Genomic DNA, 21921 nt, shown 5'->3' with positions numbered 1-21921 from the left:
ATAGGTGGGTAGGACATTCCATAGGAATTCCCTTGATCCATAAATGCCATATACAAAGGTTGAAGTTGTTCAAGACATTTTTCTTGTAGTTGTTGCATAGTGAAGATCATCTTGATTGTTCCATGCTATGATCTAAAACTGGCTTGCATCTCCGGAAGGATCTTCTCAGCTAAAGGCTTGAGCTGGTTGTTCATGTTGCAGGTGAGGATCTTTCTTGTTGTTGCTAACACAGAAACTTCACAATAGTTTCTGCATTCAGATTGATCACCTTTTCTTTTGTAGATGATAATGTTTGCTGGGTCTCTAAAATCTGCTGGCAAGTCTTCGTTTATCCAGATCCTGATGAGAAGTTGATGCAGTTAGTAATGAAGCAGGTCACCTCCAATTTTGTAGACATCAACTAATATTCCATTAAGTCTAGTGACCTTTTTCAAGATTTTGATGACTTCCTTGAATTCTTCAAGTATTGGTACTTTGCTTAGGGGTCATCAATGGGCTGTTTTGGAATGTTGTTGATCACATTCCTGTTAAATGGGACTGTTTGACTGAGAAGATCTTCAAAGTGCTCCCTCCATCTAGAATTGACATCAGCATTGCTCTTCAGATTGCTTTTGAGAGGGGCTTGGCCATGAATGGATCCGCCAAAAATAGTTTTCGTTGCATTGCCTCAAAGTCATTCGCATCTGCTAATCGTTGGATTTCCTCCATCATTGGATTTTCAGGTTTCAGGTGCTCTTCTGGACTGCAGCCTTCCATTCCTGATAGCATTTCCATTTGGTAGCCGATTATTGGTCATTTTGTAAGGTGATGAAAGCTTTTCTCTTTTCGTCGATAAGCTGTTGGAATAGTTTGTCGTTATTATTGAACCAATCCTAATATTTTATTGTCTTGAACCCAATTTTTTCTGTGCAGGAAGCAATGATAACATTCTTCAATTGATTCCAGTATTCTTCTATGGATGGTTGGATTTGTTGAGGCAGTTGTTCTTGAAGATTTCATCGAAACTACTGAACAACTTTCCTGCTTCTGTCCAAACATTGAACGACTGAATCAAGTATTCATCACTTTCATGCCAGTTCTTAACTAGGAGCTTCCAGCCATCACATTGCCTGTTCCTGTCAACCTCCCCCAATTGCTGAAAGACTTGAAGAAGTAGCCTACAGAGTGAAGATGCCTGTGCACATATTTGTTTAATGTGTACTTGATGTTGCACTCCAAGAAGCACACAATACTTCACAAATCAACCATCTGATTCCAATGGCATGGAGACCACGATGATTGGAGCTGATGGATTTGTTGTCACCTTCATCCGCCTTCACAGCCGTTGAGTTCAAAGTAACATGTCTGCCTATTCTACCATTGAGGTCTTGATTGGATTGTTCTTTGTCACAGACCTCACCCTTAACCTTACCGCTATGAGCATAGCTCCAGATGGCATTGCTCATGAGACCTCAGGACCACACAAGCTTCTCCATGATAACAAGGTGACAATTCAAGGAGAGGCTACCATGCTGCTAACTATGTTAAGGCAGTGTTTTATGAGTTAGCCTGCGCGTACATTTTATTATTTTATATGTCTGTCCAATTTATTGTACTCTCAGTGTTTCACTATATGGCCCAAATTAAACATTATTATTCTGATCAGTTTAGCCTTGGTATTTCCCTTCCTCTGTTTTCATTCAAGTTTGAAAATTTTGATTTTTCCTCACCTTTTGGCAATTCTCTGACAATTGAAAATTTCAAGACTGAGATTGATAGATTTTTGTTCAAGAAAGTTACCATGACACATGGAGGAAAGACAGGCCCAAAAACAGATCGGCTATCACCTAACTTAATGGTGAAGACTCATTGAGCTCAATAGTTCAGTTAGACTGTAGAACTGTCCTAAACAAACCACAGATCTTGCTCAGTGAGGTAACATGTTAAATGTTACTTTTTTATTGAAGACCCAACGTCACTTTCGCTCTAAAAAGGTGAGTTATCCAATAATTTAATTGAAACACTGTAAGTAACAATAAGATATGCATTCAGTGCAAAAATTGTGAATTATCCCATAATTTGAAGTAAGCACTTTTCAGTTGAGTGCAACTTTGTTTAACCTCGGCTGATTAACCATACTGTGAATTACTGAAAGAAATGATCGAAAGAACAAACTTACTGTACAGAAAATAGAGCAAAATGCTTGCAATGTTATATGATATGTATAGCACACGGCACAACCAAGTCCATTCAATTGTCTATTTTTCTGGCAAACCACTTCTGGATTTTTTTTTAAAACTTGGGAAACTTTCAATCCATTGCAAAGCCTGGGAACCGCTGACGTCACAACGTCTCGGCCACAGTCATCCCGCGAGGAACTGTATTCGCCGCTGAGTTTGGAACTGCTTTTACATGACTCTTCCACTTTATCCAGATCGTTACAAACTTGGTTTGAATCCCTGGAAATGTGATGATTCTGAAGAATATCACTTCGATCATATTTTCTGGTGGTGTGAGTTAAAAGCAGGAATAGCGTTCTCTTTTCCCCTGTAATCCCCAGGATTTTGTCTCCTCGGGAACTGTCGGATCCAGCTGGTCTGGTAAGTCGTTGTAATGGAGTAGATACAACAATGTAGTGATTTCACATTGATGCAGTTTCCAACGAGCCCTATGCTGCTCAATAATTTCAGGTAAATTCATTTTATCCTGCACTGACGATGGAACAGCGAATATACACGATGATACACCTCATCTTGACTTAAATTTGTTTTGTTTGCTCGATACTGTTTGGTAAAAGTGAATGTTAAAGATTTCGAAAGAAACTCGAATTGATTGAATTAAGCAACAAGCTTTATTAAAGCTAAGATTGGGTCGTTTTGAAAAAAAACAACTGAAAGTGTGCAATTCAGGGGAAGGTTCATTGCAGAAGTCCCGTTAAAGGTAACCTTTGGCAGTGCTTTTCCCGAAATGGTGCGATTATTCAAGTTTACTGCTTCGACTCCTGTAACAACGATGATCGTCAGCTCATCGCTCGAAAATCCTTTCAGTTAGAACATTGTAACAGAGCGCCCCCACGTGCTTCACAAAAAGTAAGGTACAAAACAGCGTTCAATTACAAAAGCAACTGAACCCATGTCCCAATAACCATCCTGGTCAATATTTAACTAAGACCCAGCTAAGAAAATGCAAACTTTCCACATTTAATATCTGCACAGTGTGCATTTATTTGCCAGTTTGGTGGAGTTGGGGATTGAGAGGAACAATAGGACTTTTATTTTTCAAACGGATCAGTCTCTTGAATTTAGCAGTTTTAGGAAAACATTCCAATAATATTTGCAAGGTGGAGACCTTCCACAGCAAGTCGAGTGGGCACGTCAGAAGGTTTGCCTGATACATGTAATAGTGTTACTTATTTAACACGACAGTAAAGATTGAGTAATCTGACCTTTTTACCTATGGCCAGAATGTAAATCAATATTGCGATGATTAATAATTTCATTGTGATGTCGATGATAATTCATCGAATTGCAGGTTTTTTTTATAGTTCAGGCGAGGCCCATTATTCATTTCAATTGGATTTCCGCTCTCTTCAGTTGACTGTACACATGTTCAAGAAAGTTTTTGGCACCAAGTGTGTGAGGATGAAAGTAAAGGTAATTCTAACCAGGAGAAGACTACCATTGATTGTCAGGATAGTTTGGTTCCAGTCACATTGCTCGAATAATCCTCCACACAACGTGTTTGGATCCATTTGTACCTTCTGTCATTCTCTGCAGAACCTCTGGAGTTCTTTCTTTCAAAGTCAGGGATTCATGATGAGATTGTTTGAAAAAAAGAAAGCGGTGTGAAATATTCTTCGTTCGCAGGGTTTGCAGTCTCAGTAAATCAAACTGTTGGCTCGCTCGCTCATTAGACAAAATGTGCATTGTACCATAAAAAAGAACTAGCCTCGGGGCTCATTAATTTTAACATTTTTGGATCTAATTGGCCTTTTGCAGGATTGATTATTACTAAGTATTGCTTTTCTATGTAATTTGCAAATAATGGAAGTCATTACTAATCGTGTTTTAGTTTGGGAAGGGAACGGCGCTGTTTTAAGTTGCACGGGATGAGATGGAGTACTTTGTAAAACCTGTGAAGGTGACTGTATTGGATTATAATAAAATGGAGCAGTGTTCATCTGCCTTTCGTGTTGATGATGAGATTCTGGAGCTAAGCTCGTACTTTTGTAACATGCACATCTTGTTTTGCATTGGCAAACGGATGGACGAGACAGTCTTTGGTCTTCATTTTAAGTTTGGCATACCCAAAATTCCCACTTTTTTGTCTGTAGAATTCATATTGTCACAAACGTTGCAAATGGTGGTAGTCTCACGCTTCCCGATGCAGTTTCGGCATAATTTAATTGTCATTCCATGTTGCATTGGAGATTGAAGTGGACTGATATCGGTCCTGTACGCTCAAATCTTTGTCCATTTGACCTGTAGTTTCTAATACGGGCGAGCCGTGTGACTTGAAATATGCTAACACACAGAATAGAAACTTGGTTCTGTCTGAAGTTACTTCTGGAGACAATTATGGTGTAGCTTTAAACTGTGTGCCCTCCCTATCCACTTCACTCAGTTGGCGTAATGGTACAGTATTGTTAACGGAACCGAGGAAGTTACGAGAAGATTTTGTCTGGTTAGCAATAAAATTGGGGGGGGAAATAGGAAAAAAAAACTGCTTGAGAAAGATTTGTAACACGGTTGAGATTTAATTAAAAGTTTTAAAAGATGTATTCTTTTATTCCTATTTCGCTTCTAGAAAGTTAAGCCCATTTTGTAACTGATGAGTTGATTTATTTTTTGATAGTTGTATGGGGTGGGGGCGGTGGTGGAGTTGGGAGATAGGTTTGGAAGTGCAGCGAGACGCCCCTCACACTGCTGTGTGGACAGACTGAGGGAGCCACGCTGTGCTCCTGCTGTTTGCTGCATGCCAAGGGAAGCTAGTGCCGGGCACGGCGCATGCTCAGGGCGGGCTGCGGACCGGTGAGGGACAATCTCACCATGGTGTGTCCAGTCTGGAGGGAGTTGCTGGTGCTATCTGCTCGCCGCTTCCTCAGGAGTTAATGCTGGCATTCCTGAGTTGGCGGGTGGGGGAAGGGGAAAAAAAGTAAGCTGTAGCCCCTCCGTGTGCGGGGGGGGGGGGAGAAAGTCTGCGACCGGCAGCACGCCTCTATGCAACTACCGTGAGTTTTTCCCCTTTACTTTTCTCCTGTGGCTTAGCACAAAAACAGATATGTACTTGTTCGTGTCTTGTTTTAATCGTTTTCTCGCCTCGTGGGGCAACTCCTCGGAAAGTTTAGCTTAAAGCACTTGTTTTTGGTGACGAGTTGGTGCCACAGGTTTGCACTTGATCGATGAGAGCCCGTGGGAGAGGGGCACATACACTGCCCGCCTCCCCTGAGCAAGCGGTGGGGAAACCGGGCAGCTTCAAGAACTTGCCGGCACTTTTCTTCTCTCGTCTCTCTCAGGCATTAATCACCTTTGTTTCCTTTGTGCATGTTTATCTTCGCTTTTTTAAAATTTAAAAAAAAAGTATTTTCTCATTCAAGCTGAACAGTTTAGTTGGTAGTTCGCCAGAAGATGTGGATTTGTACTGTGAGGAGAAGGAAAGATTTTTCAAGGAGACTTCAACAAAACAGGAGCACGCAGACCCCAGACAGAGTGCCTTTCTTTTCCGCTCTCTGTCCCGATTCGTTTCATTTCGCTCTCACCAGGTTGAGGGAATTCGATCCTTCCGATAATAGGGCTGCACTATCTCGGAGCAGCAGGCAATTTATTTTTCGATCTGACCAGAGAGAAATGCTCCATGTATTTATGGCTATGGGAGCACAGATTCGTTATGTTAGAGACAGCAACGCGGCTGGAATCCGGGAGGTCTTGGGGGAAATCTCGGCGTCTTCTGACCAGTTGGGAGTTGTATGTTTAATTTTAAACATTGCTTCTTGGCAATCCAGCTTGGCACTTTGCAAGCCATACAAAACAAACCCCAGCCTGTAATGAAGCGGTTTTGCCTCTTTATTTAGTTTTCGGAATGCAGACACGTGGTAAAATACACTCCACTTTACAGCTTTAATTCATTTTTTTTGTAATCAAAGCGTTTCTGAAAACAATTGTAAACGTTTGGCTAGACCCCATTCAAGGCGTCTTATTCTTAGCTTCAAATTCTACCGTTTAAATCAGTTCAGGTTTGATTGGGTGAGTAGTTTGAGTGCCATTTGCAATGAATAGGTCACGACCTAAGAAACTCATTACTTACAATTGTTACTGAATCGATTATTGATCAGGTGGGATGAACACTGGAGAACCTTGTTCCCGTTTTGTTGGTCTGTAATAGGAGCTTTGGAACTGCTAATAAATCTGTTAATAATTTAGAGTAAAAGATCTGGTTTATTTAGGATTGTTGTGTGGGGATAAGAGTGGGAAACATCTGATGAAATGGCATTTGTTTCTGTAGGATATTAATTTCTTTTCAAATACCTTTCTTTTCAAGTCTGAAGTCCATTGGAAATTACTCAGGGTTACAAACCATTTTTGTTTTGCAAATTTATACTGAATTGACTTGAAACTTGGCAACTAAATTGTTGGAAAGGAACAAGAATTAGTCCTTCAGCTGATAAGGAGCTTTTTAAATGGGCAAATGCGACTGACAAATGTAGTTCTGACTATTTCTGTTCTGTCTGAAGTAAATTTAAATATTTGACAAATTAATTTCCAAACTGCATTCCCAATTGCAGACTTTCAAGATCGTTTGGATTTGTTTTCCAAGTGTTAGATCTCTTTTGCAATTATCATCTTTGTGCCTGGTGTAATTTTGAAATATCAGCAGTTAACTTTATCTGCTTGCTATGATATACTGTTTTGTTCCTGGACATGGTGCTTTATTATCAAGGTACTGTTTGTGAGTCAGCAGCTTTGCAAAGTGGTTATTCAGATCTTGTGAATTGACAGATTGGGTGAGGGGGGTTGTTGATGGAGTAGATGTGAAGAACTAAACTTGCTTTGGACCAGTTGGCTTTTGCATCTAGAGTCATAGAGATATACAGCATGGAAACAAACTCCTTGGTCCAACACATCCATGCCGAACAGTAATCCTAAATTAATCTAGTCTCATTTAAATTTGAATTTGACAGCATTTGGTCGATATCCCTGTAAACTCTTTCGATTAATATACACACCCAGATGCCTTTTGAATGTTGTAATTGTAAAACACTGAATAAGTTTTTAATGGTTAAAGTTACCAGGATTGATGGAGTAGATGTGAAGAACTAAACTTGCTTTGGACCAGTTGGCTTTTGCGCCGAGAGTGATTATTCCTATTTCTGTGTGGTAGAAGGCATCATTGGTATTTTCCTGTAATGGACATTGAACCTTGGGAGAAATGTAACTGTAAAATGAAGGAGATTATAAGAACCCTACAATAGAATTCCAAGCCTTGCCTATGTATGTAAAGAGGTGTTTTCAGAGTAAAGGATGTTGCTAATTCACAATAGTAGACTCCTAATCCGTGGATTCCTTCACATACGATAACTTGTTTATTAGAATTCCATTAATGATATTTGTTAAATTGCTAGTGTACCTGATTTCGGAAGACTGAATGTATTAATGGCATTTTGTGGTGAACAATCTCTGAAATAAGACTGAAGTTACAAATTACTGGTAGGTTATATGTTGAAGATGTCAAAGGCATGTTTGGACATGTTCTGTTAATGTTACAGTCCTCTTTGCTAGCGGTGATCATCAAAAACTTTGCAAATTTACAAGTTTTGCAATGTTCACATAAGGACTTTTGTGCAAATATAGAGTCAGAGGTCTTGATGAATGATTCTCTAAATTTTTCCATGATTAGAATTGATTACTGGAAATTTGGACACATTGATTTCCATGCCTGATGATCTGACCTTTGCTCAGATTGAGGGGTAATAAACTGGTAGCCTTGCTTAATGATATTTACCCTATGTAATGCACAGAATGTCGAATTAAATAACATTATAATGGAATTGTGATTACATACATCTGCTTCAGGAAATCTACTCCTTTGTCAGCTGTAGAATGAAAAATTATAATGGGCAAAATAACTAAGGAAAACAGAAGTGATTTGTTAAATGAATTTAATTGTGCTGTAGTCCTTCCACTGCCCCTTTTTTCCATTAGTTGATGATACCCCAAGACACTCCTGCCTCCCCTATTCTAGATAGTTTGAATTAGTCTATCACAAGATCCTCTTCTTTCCCACTCTATTCTATTCCTTTTATTCTTTTGCTGATGATTTTCCCCAGTGAATTATCACCTTTTGGATTGTATCTTCTTCTGACTTCACAATTCAATTTACCTGTGAGCCATATGTATGTTTTATTAGGGTCTAGTTTATGTTCTTAAATTGAACTGTTAAATTCCTGTTTTGCTTGCCAATTAGACCATTTCCTCATGGTACTAGCAGTATTAACAGTTAATCCACTACCTAATTTTTGGGATTACCCTTGGTCCTCCTTCATCTGTCACATTGTTGGCTTCGTTATCTCTTCAGTTTTGACGTAGAACTCTTCCACTGGTGCCTCCCAAGAGGTATAATGTTTTTTCCTCTCAGTACTTCTGAAACCCTGCATGTTACACAAGCTTCTGTGCAGTCATGTCTGGGAACCCTTTTGCAGAAGCCCACAGTCTCTCACTACATGTAATTTAAGAAAAAACATTGTAACCTGACATGATTCTCCTGTCTCCTGTGTATTTGTCTCTTTTCATTCCTTTTCATATTATGTGAATACTGCTGTGGCATTTTTATCTATCTTGTTCAATCTAAATTCACACCATCCTAAACACCCCCTCATTCACACCTCCCAACTCTGTCCTAATCAAGTTCTATTGTATAACTTATGACATGTGATTCAAAGCTCCTTACTTCCCTCAGCTTCTCTATTACTTTTTTCACAACTTTCAGACTTTGCCCTGCAGCGTGCACTTTTGCTCTTGATTTCCTTTTTAACAAAGTAATGACCCCGTACAAAAAGTGTCTGTTGTGAGTTTATCATCACATACTTAATCCCTATATAAGAATAATGCTATGTAATATGCATGTTGTAGACTTTTTCAATTAAAGAATTCAGAGTAAAGTTATTTTAAGAGTATACTAAATTTAGATTACATTACAGTGTGGAAACAGGCCCTTCTGCCCAACAAGTCCACACCGACCCGCCGAAGCGCAACCCACCCATACCCCTATATTTACCCCTTACCTAACACTACGGGCAATTTAGTGTGGCCAATTCACCTGACCTGCACATCTTTGGACTGTGGGAGGAAACCGGAGCACCCGGAGGAAACCCACGCAGACACGGGGAGAATGTGCAAACTCCACACAGTCAGTCGCCTGAGGCGGGAACTGAACCCGGGTCTCAGGCGCTGTGAGGCAGCAGTGCTACCGTGCCGCCCACAAAATAGAAATTGTTTCGCTGCCTTTGCATGAAAGCCATATGTGATGGAACTACCCACTGCTCAAATATAGTGAAAAATATCAGTGGTCTAAATTAGCTGCTGGACAAACAGCTAATGTGTATTTCTGTGCTAAATCCTGCCAGGTACTAAATATACACCGGAAGTAGGCCTTGTAATACGTGTTTAGTTGATATTAAATGGCTGGCAGATGGTTACATTTGGGGTTGGTTAGCTCAGTTAGCTCAATATCTGGTTTGCTGATGCACAATATATCCAACAGCACATGATTTGGAGATGCCGGTGTTGGACTGGCATGTACAAAGTTACATCACACCACCAGGTTATAGTCAAAGAGGTTTAATTGAAAACACTAGCTTTCGGAGCGCCACCCTTTCTTCAGGTGGTTGTGGAGTGCACAATTGTAAGATACAGAATTTATAACAAAAATTTACAGTGTGATGCACTCCACAACCACCTGATCAAGGAGTGGCGCTCTGAAAGCTAGCGCTTCCAATTAAACCTGTTGGACTATAACTTGATGTTGTGTGACTTGTAACTTCCAACAGCACAGGTTCAGTTTCTGCATTGGCTAAGGTTACCCTTGAAGGCTCCTTCTTTTCAACCATGTCCCGAGCCTAAGGTGCGGTGATGTCTTGCTCTGGCTTGGGGTCTCCCTCTCTCTGTCTGCTTCTCACTCTGGCTCCCTTTTGATAATGCAGTGATGGTTCCATCACCTTTGTTCAATACAGAAACCTCTTGTCTTTGTGCATACATCTGGTTAAGTGCGATTTTCTTTTACATGCCATCCATTTGGAAAAATTTTTAAGATTGAGGATTTGGTGTTGCCTCAAATGTTAACTGCTATGTGACCTCATTTGAGAATAGACTGGAATGTTGTATTTAAGAGGGTTGTTATGCATTCTGATAAATATTTTCTTTAAAAGGCTAAGATTCCATTAAAAGGAATTTATTATCCATCCATCTTGAGCATAAAGATTGCAAATGTAACCACTTAATTGCACGAACACTTGATTAAATCTTTTGTTTATTAGATGAGCTAAACATGTCAGAAATGTTCAGTCCCTTTGTAAAATAAAAGTTTCAGCATGTTTTCGAGAGCGCTTTGGAGTGAGTTCAATTCTTCAGACATTTGTAGATTCAGCAAGACTCCCACAATTAAATAGTCTGCCAGCAGTCACTGTCTAGCATTCTATAAAAAGGGTAGTTACATTGCTGAGGTACCAGAGGGCTGCTAATGTTTGTCAAAGTCAAACCAAGCAAGAATAAATACACAAGTCATATCTTTCCTGTAGTGTGGTGACCAGAACTGTAGACTGTGCTCTAGCAAAGTTCTGTAGAGCTCCAACATGACCTCCCTGTGCTTACAATCCATGCCATGACTATGAAAGGAAAGCATCCCATACGTTTTTTTAACCACCCTATAAACCTATCCTTCCTGCTACTTTGACAGATCTGTGGAGAAACTACCATCCCGCCCCCGTGAAATCCCTTTATTCCTCAAGCTCCCTAGTATCTTGCCATTCACCGAGTACTCTTATCTCACTCTTTCTTCCAAAGTGCACCACCTAGCGTTTATCAGGGTTAAGTTCTATCTGTCTTTTGCCTGCTGTTCTGACCAATCCATTTATATCTTCCTGTAACCTCACACCTTACTCCTTATTGGCAACCACCCAGTCTTTGTGTCATCTTTAGACTTATTGTTCTTCACTCCCACCAACCTCCCTGGGCTACAGTTTCATCTACATCATTTATGAATATCATAAACAATAAGGGACCCAGGACTGATCCCTGTGGTACACCACTGCACACGGGAACTTCAGTCAAACTAACCGTCTTCTACCTGCACTTCCTGAAAGCAGGGAGGAAAATTGGGAGATAATTTGTAAAGCTTGTTTAGAATTCTCATCCTATCTGGAATTTGAAATTGATTATTTGACACCAAATAATAGGGGAGGGGTGTAAAATAGACCTGTTGCTACTCTGGGGTTGTATTGTACCAATGTCATGAGCATCGTCAACAGATGCTGTGGGGATAGTTGTAAATCATGTAAAACTACAGGGATTCTCTGAGAACAGATCCTTCTGATACTGAACTTTGCAGATCCTAGGGGCTTTACAACAGCAGCAAAATCTCAAGGGCAATTCTCCAACAACATTATAAAGCAAGATTAGATATCAAGGCATATAAGGCGATATTAAGGATGGTGATCAAAGAGGTAGATTTGAAGGAGCATCTAAAGGACAAAGGTAAGATATTGGGGTTTGAGGAAGAAATTCTGGACCTTGAGAACCTTTTCAGCTAAAGGCATAAGAAACCTGAAGTAAAACGACCACATTGGGAGCACTTGATGAGGTAAACCAGGTGCTCCTGATGTGGTCTTCTCTACATCGGGGATACCAAATGTAAATTTAGGGAATGGTTCATTGGGCATTTGAGCGGGGCCTGCAGGGGTTGATCGAACCTCCCAGTTACTGCCCATTTTAATTCCCCTTCCCACTCCCTTTCTGAAATGTCCATCCTTTGCCACAATAAACCAAACCGCAAATTGGATGAACAGCGCCTCATCTACTGCCTGGGCAGCCTACAGTTCTCCAGTGTCAAATAACCTCCCTTTCCATCCCCGACTCCCCTCCCAGCCCTTCCACCTTCCTTCCACTCCTCCCTGCCACCAACCGGATTCATTCCTCCCGTTGACCAACCAGGTCGTACCCTCTACCTGTCTTCACCTATCCCCACTTCACCACCTTGCCACCCCCTTTATCTGCAGCACCACCCCCCCCAAGTCCTGAAGAAAGGTTACACCCAAAATTTCGACTTCTCCACCTCCTGATGCTGCCACCTGGCTTGCTGTGTTCTTCCAGCCTCCTGCCTATCTACCTGGGATCTTAATGGCCTACTACTGCTCCTCCTTATGTTCTCAGGTGGAAATAAGCAGCCTCGGTGGCATAAGGACATGTTCATAATTTATTTTGGTGTTGAATATGCTGTAAAAGGTTTGAACAGTCTAATTCTCCCTTGCAGTTGCTGGCAAATTGGAATTGGGGAAGAGGAAATACTTGCTCATCCAGATCTTAAATTTGCATTAAAACCTTTTACCTTTTTGCCAGTAGCTTTAAATCTGTGCTGTCTGGTTTTCAACTGCACAGCTAACTGAAATAGTTTCTTAATTTACCCTGTCAAGTCACTTTGAAGAGGAAAGAGGTGATGACAGGAGATTCAAAGGAGGAACAGTATCTTCAAAAGAGTAAACCATGAACAGTATCAGCTAAGATGAGACCAAGGAAGGGAAGTTGGATCATTTTACGTTTGGCTTACAATGGGTTATGCAAGGGAGACTTAGTAATGTCAGCAAGAAAAGTCAATTATGAAAAGACTGATCAATTCATAATTTGGATGTGCACTGCCCATGATTTGCACACAGATAAATATCTGATCTATGCTGGTATCGGATGGAATTCTGCTTTAGATACCTTGATGTATGAAGTGGAAATGAAATATTTTGCCACAACTTTGTGCATTATTTATTGCTTTTCATATTTTGTGGATCTCCTTTGTGCTTGAAAGTCTTTTTATTAATGCTCTCCTTTTGTTATGGATGTCATTCATTTTTGTTGTAGAAAGTATAAATCTGTGCTGCTTCAACATGTTCCAATTGAAAGATTAAAATTTTACTTATTTTTTTTTTAGGTCAGTTGGTGATTACCCAAGTGTCATCATGGTGAGATCTACAGCACTACTGTTTTCGGTTCTGCTCTTACAGCTTTCAAACAGCTGTGAAGGAAATGGGAAGAAAGAACCAGTATCATCAACACAGTTCACACAGCATCTTTATAATGCTTATATTTATGAGAATTCTGCGGCCAAAACCTATTTAGAAAGTCATGTAAAAATGGGCATTTACATCTCGAATCCATCCTCGGAGTTTCGGTATAAAATTATTTCTGGAGATCATGAAAACTTGTTTAAAGCCGAAGACTATATTCTTGGGGATTTCTGTTTCTTGCGCATAAGGACCAAGGGAGGGAATAGTGCAGTCTTAAACAGGGAAGTGAGGGACCATTATATGCTGAATGTTAAAGCAGTTGAGAAAAAAACAAATGCTGAAGCACGGACAAAAGTGAAGGTCCATGTTTTAGATACCAATGACTTGAGGCCTTTGTTTTCACCAACCTCATACAGTGTGTCTTTGCCAGAAAGCACAGCACTGAGAACGAGTGTGGCCAGAGTCAGAGCCACTGATGCTGACATTGGTACCAATGGAGAGTTTTATTATAGTTTTAAGGACAGAACGGATATGTTTGCCATTCATCCCACCAATGGCGTGATTACCTTGACAGGCAAGTTGGACTACAGTGAGACAAAACAATATGATCTGGAAATCCTTGCAGCTGATCGCGGTCAGAAATTATATGGCAGCAGTGGAATTAGCAGCATGGCAAAACTTACTATTCACGTGGAACAGGGAAATGAACATGCACCAGTCATCTCAGCTGTTACTCTCACTCCATCGGAAACTGACAAGGATCCAACATATGCACTTATAACTGTGGAAGATGAAGACCTGGGAATCAATGGAGAAATAGCTTCCTTAAATATTGTGGCAGGTGATCCCTTGCATCAGTTTAAAGCTGTGAGGTCAAACCCTGGTAGCAAAGAATATCGTATTAAAGCTGTTGACCAGGTTGATTGGGAAAGTCAGTCTTCTGGATATAATCTCACACTGCAAGCTAAAGACAAAGGAAATCCTCCTCAGTTTTCCTCTGTGAAAGTTATCCATGTTATGTCCCCACAGTCAAAGTCTTTGCCATGTAGATTTGAGAAAGCTGTATACAAGGCCAGACTGAATGAGTTTGCACCCCCTAATTCTCCGGTTGTAATGGTTACAGCTAGTCCAATGTATCCACAGATCAAGTTTGCTCTAAAACATCATGCTGCTAAATTTCATATTAACCCCGATACTGGTCTCATCACTACAAATAACTTTCTAAAAACACAGGAAGCTTTTCATTATGAGCTTGAAGTTATAATTGTTGACAAACAAGCATCAACAAAGGTAATTATTGATGTGATAGATATGAATGATAATGCTCCTGAATTCAAACAGTCATCCTATAAGGCCAGTGTTAGTGAAAATGTACCTGTTGGTACTAGTGTTTTGACTGTGAGTGCTACCGATGTTGATAGTGGTGAAAATGGGTATGTAACATATAGCATAGCTAACTTGAATCCACCACCTTTTGTGATAGACTACTTCAGTGGTGAAATCACAACCTCCAAGGATTTGGATTATGAATTGATGCCAAGGATTTATAATTTGCGGATTCGTGCATCAGATTGGGGCTCACCTTATCGTCGTGAAGTTGAAGCACTTGTAACTATTTTCTTAAACAATCTGAATGACAACAAGCCACTGTTTGAGAAGGTGAACTGTATAGGTACAATGCCAAGGGATCTAAATGTTGGTGAACAAATTGCCACGGTGTCTGCTATTGATGCAGATGAGTTACAACTGGTCAGATACCGGATACTATCGGGAAACGAACTGGATCTGTTCGACTTGAATCCCAATTCAGGTGTTCTTGTTTTGAAACGGTCTCTAACAGATGAACTTGGCCTACAAGGGTCTTTTTATAGTCTGCAAATCACAGCTACAGATGGGGAGAACTTTGCTACCTCAATGTACATTAACATCACTGTGGCCACAAGTCGTAAACAAGTTAACCTGAATTGTATAGAGACCGGAGTGGCGAAACACTTGGCAGAAAAGCTTCTCCAGGCAAATAAGATTCACAATCATGGAGATGCTGAAGAGTTATTTTCTGATAATCATTCAATCAATCGCCATGCACCACGTTTTGGTTCCTTCCCAAGTGTAATTGAAATTAAAGAAGACAAACCAGTAGGAACAAATTTATTGCTTATTAATGTTACTGATCTCGATAATGGTTTTAATGGGAAATTAGTCCATGTAATTTCAGGAGGTGACCCTGATAGCAGATTTATTGTTGATCTTGAAACAGGATGGTTAAAAGTATTCACCCCACTTGACAGGGAAAAAACTGATCATTACACGCTTAATATAACTGTTTATGATCTTGGGATACCTCAGAGGTCTGCTTGGCGTCTGTTAGATGTGAACATATTAGATGCAAATGATAACAGTCCAGAATTTCTGCAGGATATGTATTTTGAAGAAGTGAGTGAAAACCAAGAAGTGGGGAGTGAAATTATTCAGCTTGAAGCAACAGACCAAGATCTGGGTACCAATGGTGAAATCAAGTACTCTCTTTTGACAGGCACTGATGTGTTTGCAATTGATAGTGCAACTGGAATTGTGAAAGTTATAGGGTTGCTGGATAGGGAAAAAGACCCTGTTTACTTATTAAAGATCGAAGCCAGGGATCAAGCTAAACAGGAGCCACAACTGTTTTCAACAGTGTTGCTGAAAGTAACTTTGGAAGATGTAAATGACAACCCACCTGAATTTATTCCTCGAAACTATCACATTAAAGTTCGAGAAGACCTTCCGATAGGAACTGTTGCAATGTGGCTAGAGGCCTATGATCCTGATGTTGGACACAGTAGTCAGGTACGCTATAGTCTGATAGATAATGGAGAAGGCTATTTTGATGTGGACAAACTAAGTGGAGCTCTACGTATTGTACAAAAGCTGGATTTTGAGAAGAAACAGTTCTATAATCTGACTGCTCGAGCAAAGGATAAAGGGCGACCAGTTTCTCTATCTTCAACTTGTTACATTCAAGTGGAAGTAGTGGATGTAAATGAGAATTTATATCCTCCCGTCTTTCCATTCTTTGCGGCTAATGGATCTGTCAGAGAAGATGTTCCTATTGGTACACCTGTAATGATGATAAGTGCTGATGATAATGATAGAGGCAGAGATGGAGAAGTTAGATATTCCATAAGGGATGGATCTGGACTTGGAATCTTCAAAATTGATGAAGAGAAAGGTAGGCGGTTTTAAAAATTATCTCTGTTTGTTCCTCGCTTACCTTAATCCACTCCCTTTTGTAACTCCTCATTTGTAACGGAATTTGTGTCTGAGCTGTGACTTAAAATTTTCAGCAGACCAACATACATGATGATTACCGTGAAAGAGTAGGGACAGGAAGAGTTTTTCATTTAAGCTTCTGTCTTCAACTAAGTTTTGACTTTGAGTTTCCAACAAAAATAAATTTTGTATTTATGGTGAAATGGACTCTTTTAAGTCTTTTCATATGGTTTTATTTATGCATATTTGTTGAAGTCTAGATATGTCTGCTTCACTATTAACTGTTCAAATGCCAGGATTATTAAATGTGAGAATAGCCTGTTCGGTCGTTAAAAATATTTTAAGTCTATGATTTTCTGTCCCTTATTTTGTTTGTGTTAAAATCATTTTCAAGCCCAGGTAAGATCAATCAAACTGTATTTCATTCTTACCCCTCTTCCTAAATTGTAAATAAGGACTTTAAAATTGGAATTCTGGGATTTGAAATATCTGAACTTAATGTGTGACCCATCTAGCTTTTTTCTGTCAGACCTGCTAGGCATTTGAACTGGGATTTTGGTCTCCTATGGAAAAGTTTCAGACTAATTCTTATCAAATAGAACAGGACAATTAATAGAGAGACTGTTATGCTGACAATTAAGTATAAAACTTTGAAGAGAAAAATGTTAAATAAGGCTTTTAGATTCAAAACAATAGTTATTACAATGTGAGATTAAATTATTTTTGATACGAAATATTATATTTTAGGCTTTTCAAGAACAAATTGTACCACATATTGACAGATATGATTGAGAAAGTTTGTCCCTTCATAAACACTAGTGAGCAGTAAATAGTTTTTTAATGATTTGGTAAGCACTTTTTGAAAACTGAAATTTTGAGTTGCAGGAATTTCAGCTTCTCTTGGGTTTGTCTTCTGTTGATCTTTTTTTTGTACAGAATTTGGTTAACCTAACTGATGTAATTTGAAATAACTAAAAATTATTGTAATATTGTTCTGTCTAATTAGTACACTTGAGTGTTTAATTTCCCAATGAGAAGTAGCCCTAACCCCGTTAGTCCACATTGTATAAAATATCCCTTTTTTTTCATGCAACTTAACAAGAGTATTCATAAAATATTGCTGGAATCCTACTTCAATCATTGACATTGTGCTTTCGACAGCCTTATAACCCTCCTGTTCTGACTTAAGTCACTAATGTTTTGGGTGATAGAAAATGCTTGAAACAGGCAGCATTTGAAAAGGACAAGATTAATGTTTAGGCTATGAGCCCTTTCCTTTAACCGAAGTGAGAGAGAGGCACTGAAGAGTCTGTTTTTGGTTTCAGGTGCTGATGGATCTAATATGTATATCTAAGAATTACTATTTATATTTCAGGCTATGATGTTAGAAGTCTTTCTTCTGGATTTGCAAAGGTTTCTGTGTTTATGGTTTCAAACTCTGCTTATTATGCACCCTAACAAATTTTTTTAAACTTGCAATTGTTAAAATGTTTGAATTTTTAAAGAGCTTTTGAGATAACTAGGATAAATATTATTGACTTAAAATTGTAGACATATTAGCAGTGAAATTAAATTGCCAGTTTCAAAACTTTTGCCGATTTGGAGCATAATTTAAATCTTAACAGAAGTGAGATTAACATGACATTTGGTGCAGTATTGATTACAAAAGCTTTTGGGGCATTTGCTAAATTTACACAAAATAAATTTTTTATTAACCACAAAAGTAATGTGCATTGACATACTTAGGTTCTTTGGGAAATGGGCTTTTATTGCATTTTAATGAACTGTTGCTGGGCTAATTGCATGATCCTGTTACCAGTGGAAAGCTGCAATTGCAGAAAGCATGGATGTTGGAGAGCTTTGTACCCTATCACTAAACCGGCACCCTGCACTTGTGTGGAACATAGCTTTGCTCTCGGTCTCTGGCCCTCTACCTCTAAGTGGATATCCAATCCATTTTGAATTTACACATTGGCAAGAGTGACATGTTGTAATTACTGTCAGTGTAATGGGATTGGAGAGAGAACCAAAATCTGTTTGTGTTTGCTTCTGAAGTGTATCCTTTATGGGACATATTCATGAATGGACAAAAAAGAATTACCTGCTTTTGCTTACATATGCTGGTAAAGACTAGTGTAGATGCATAGATTTTCTAATTAGGAGGTTTCAGACAAAGTCATTCCTTCAAACATTAAATGAATGGTTGTTAATGCAATGCTGTTAAGGTAACAATGTTTAAACTCTGTTGTTAAAGATATGATATTGAGATAGTTGTGGCTGAAACCTATATTAAGTATCTAACCTGTGGAACTATTGCATCCAAAGTACATGAGGTCAGGGGAGATTGCCTGTCTGATTGACATTATAGATCTTCAGTGTCCATCAAAGGTGGAAAGTTGTGAAATAATTTGAAGTCTTTCCAGTTTAGATGGGATACTGCGTCTTTCCTGAAAATTCATTATTCTGTTCTTGTCCCCTTTGATGGAGCCAAAACGCAATTCGTATAGGTCAATCTTCAAGGTTCTCTTTTGTGCAAGTTTCCCTCCTTTTTCAGTTAGTATATGTTTGTTCCCATTCAAACAAAATTGAAGGTGAATTTCATGCTCCGTTCCTTGAAAGTACAAGTACATAAGCCATAAAAAAAGAGGCCTGCTGTATTTTGAGTTTAATAAATGAGTGAATAGAGATCAAGAGTAGATGTCATTTAAAATCTGTTAGCAATTAGAAAACGGTTTTGAGTATCCTTTGTAGGAAAGACCTAAATTTGGAAAGCATATAGCATGGATTCACCTAAATTGTAATAGGACTGGCTGGATAGATGAAAAAAACAAAGTTGAAATAGATTTATTTTCACGTAATAAAAAATGGTTAACAGGCGATTAAACAAGCTTATAAATCTACGAAGGATGTGGTAGATTTATAGGCTGAAATCATTTCCTCTGGTTGCACATTCAGAAACTCCTTCAATTTAAAATGTTTCACTTTGAGGCTTGATTGTGGTAAATACGCCATTTCTATAGGTGCTTGATGTGAAATGTTTTTGTATCAGCAAGTAATTGATGCACAGATTATTGCATTTTAAGGAAAAGGTAAATTTGAAGTGGATCAAAATGCAGGTAGTCAGAAAGACCGTGTGATTGTGTTTGGATTAAGCTGGCAAATAGCTCAGACAAGCTATAAACTGCTGTGGTTCATTGAAGAAACTTTTAATTTGGTTTTGTGATGATGGTTTAACTACAATAAGCCTTTACTCTGAAAAGCAAAATTATGAAAATTAATTAAATGAGATTGCACTAATGATTTTTGCTGAACTTCTAAACTAACTAATTTGTTTTTTTTGAAAGCCTGATGAAAATTCTCAGCTGATAACAATGACAGTGTAATATGAACAGGAAATTAACTTCAAGATATTTTGATTGCATTTAATAGTTGTTAAAGAAATTACCTCATCTGTTAAATAGAAAATCTGTGCATCGACATGGAACTTTAACGTGTATCTGTGTATGAATAAGAGAAACAGATGGTAAATTATTTGCTATGCAAGAGATTGTAAAGATATCAATGTTTAAATGAAAATAACTACCAAATAATAGTTTTGTATCCAAGCAATCTGACTATAGGATATAAACTAGGAATTGTGTATAAAGGGCAAATGTGCATTTGGCAATTGAAGCAAAGCACATTTCTGTATAGTGAGGGAGTCAACTAAGAAGTGGTGATAAAGGTTGGGACAGTACATAGCTTCTGAGTGTCATTCTCGGCTTTCTGCATAGCTAAGCAAGGAGACCTCTTGGTATTGTGAATGCAATTTATATTTATTTGTTTTACCCAGTGCAGGGGGCACAACAGTGTGATGAGCAATGGAAAATGTTGCTGAATGACCAAGAGTGAAATCTTGTAATATGTATACAACTTTTAAGTCTGTACACTGAGCTCTGATGTGCTATTTCATAGTCCCTTTGAACTGCCAGCATTAGTTACTTTGAAAACTAATGCTGCTCCACCCCCCCACACATATATATATATACACACACTCTCTCACTCTCTCACTCTCTCACTCACTCTCTCCCTCTCTCACACTCTCTCACACTCTCTCACACTCTCTCACACTCTCTCACACTCTCTCACACTCTCACACACTCTCACACTCTCTCTCACACTCTCTCTCACACTCTCTCTCACACTCTCTCTCACACTCTCTCTCACACTCTCTCTCACACTCTCTCTCACACTCTCTCTCACACTCTCTCTCACACTCTCTCTCACACTCTCTCTCACACTCTCTCTCACACTCTCTCTCACACTCTCTCTCACACTCTCTCTCACACTCTCTCTCACACTCTCTCTCACACTCTCTCTCACACTCTCTCTCACACTCTCTCTCACACTCTCTCTCACACTCTCTCTCACACTCTCTCTCTCTCTCTCACACGTCTTAGGAAAGGTCATTTGACCTGAAAGGCTAACTCTGATTTTTCTCCACAGATGCTGCTAGACCTGTTGCGCCTTTCCAGAAATTTCTATTTTTGCCTCTAATTGACAGCATCTGCAGTTATTTCAGTTTTTATTTATGCATACACAGAGAGCTCCACTCAGGAAAAGGGCAAACATTAAAACTTGTCAAAGTGTGAACTGTCTTATTGGTCTTGTGGTGGTAGTCGTAAATGTAAAGATGGTCCAGTGTTTTTCAAAGTTTAGTGCATGTTTCAGCTTGATCAAGGTTGGAAGATAGAGGCAAAAGAGCAGGAATATTGGGGAGAACCAAATCTCAGTTGAATGATTTGCTTTTCTGCCGGGGAGGGGTTGCATGTTGGAGGTTAATTAAGTTCTAGTAATAGAATTAAAATATTGCAATTTAAAAGGTTCCAAGGCTGAGACCCTCTCACCAGCTCCTTCACCATTGGTAAAATGCCTCTTGTAGAGTTTGGGGATCCAAGTTGATGCAGAGCCCCTTGGTGGTCTGAGTAATGAACTGCAGATACAAATCCCCTGATGGGAAATTAGAGGCACCTGCTTTTGTGATGCGCATAAAGATGTAATCAAGAGAACCTTACTTGCGTGCCATTTGTAGGCATAATCGCCACTGTATCCAAGTGTCTTAGTGTGAACACTGTTTCTATGAAACTTGCTGAATATGCAGTCAGGGAAAGTGTGCATACTAATCTGAACAAATGCTTCAAAATAAATATATTGCTGTCAGTGTCAACTCCAGTCTGTGCCAGCACTTCCCAATGTTTAAGATTTGAAGTTTGCTGCAGTAAATGATCTGAAAGCAAAGTTACTACTAGCCTCTGAAGCGGAATTTGTACAGCTTTTTCATTGTTTGACATAACCTGTAAAATTGTAGATATCCTACAGTGTGGAAGCAGGCAATTTGGCTCGAGTCCACACTGCCCCTCCGAAGAGCATCCCACCCAGACCTTCTCTTCCCC

The 21921-nt window shown here is 39.2% G+C and overlaps 1 protein-coding gene across 7 annotated transcripts in view; it reads left to right on the top strand.

Moving 5' to 3' along the window:
- The first annotated feature begins 2087 nt into the window (after positions 1 to 2087).
- The window catches only part of fat1a (FAT atypical cadherin 1a), a 207104-nt gene continuing 187270 nt past the window's right edge, over positions 2088 to 21921 (top strand). For 3 of the 7 annotated variants that reach the window (XM_043689836.1, XM_043689827.1, XM_043689819.1), the window contains exons 1-2: positions 3726 to 5942; positions 13165 to 16448. In XM_043689836.1, the coding sequence (XP_043545771.1) occupies positions 5833 to 5942; positions 13165 to 16448 (3394 nt within the window). In that variant the 5' untranslated portion in view covers positions 3726 to 5832. Of the gene's footprint in view, positions 2580 to 3428; positions 3633 to 3725; positions 5943 to 13164; positions 16449 to 21921 lie in introns of those variants that run through there. The other 4 variants (XM_043689861.1, XM_043689872.1, XM_043689853.1 and 1 more) reach the window with 4 other exon arrangements.

Source organism: Chiloscyllium plagiosum, chromosome 1 (genome assembly GCF_004010195.1).
Source record: "Chiloscyllium plagiosum isolate BGI_BamShark_2017 chromosome 1, ASM401019v2, whole genome shotgun sequence".
Classification (NCBI taxonomy): Eukaryota; Metazoa; Chordata; class Chondrichthyes; order Orectolobiformes; family Hemiscylliidae; genus Chiloscyllium; species Chiloscyllium plagiosum.
Note: the sequence above shows the minus strand (reverse complement) of the source record. Positions and strands in the feature narration are given on the sequence as shown.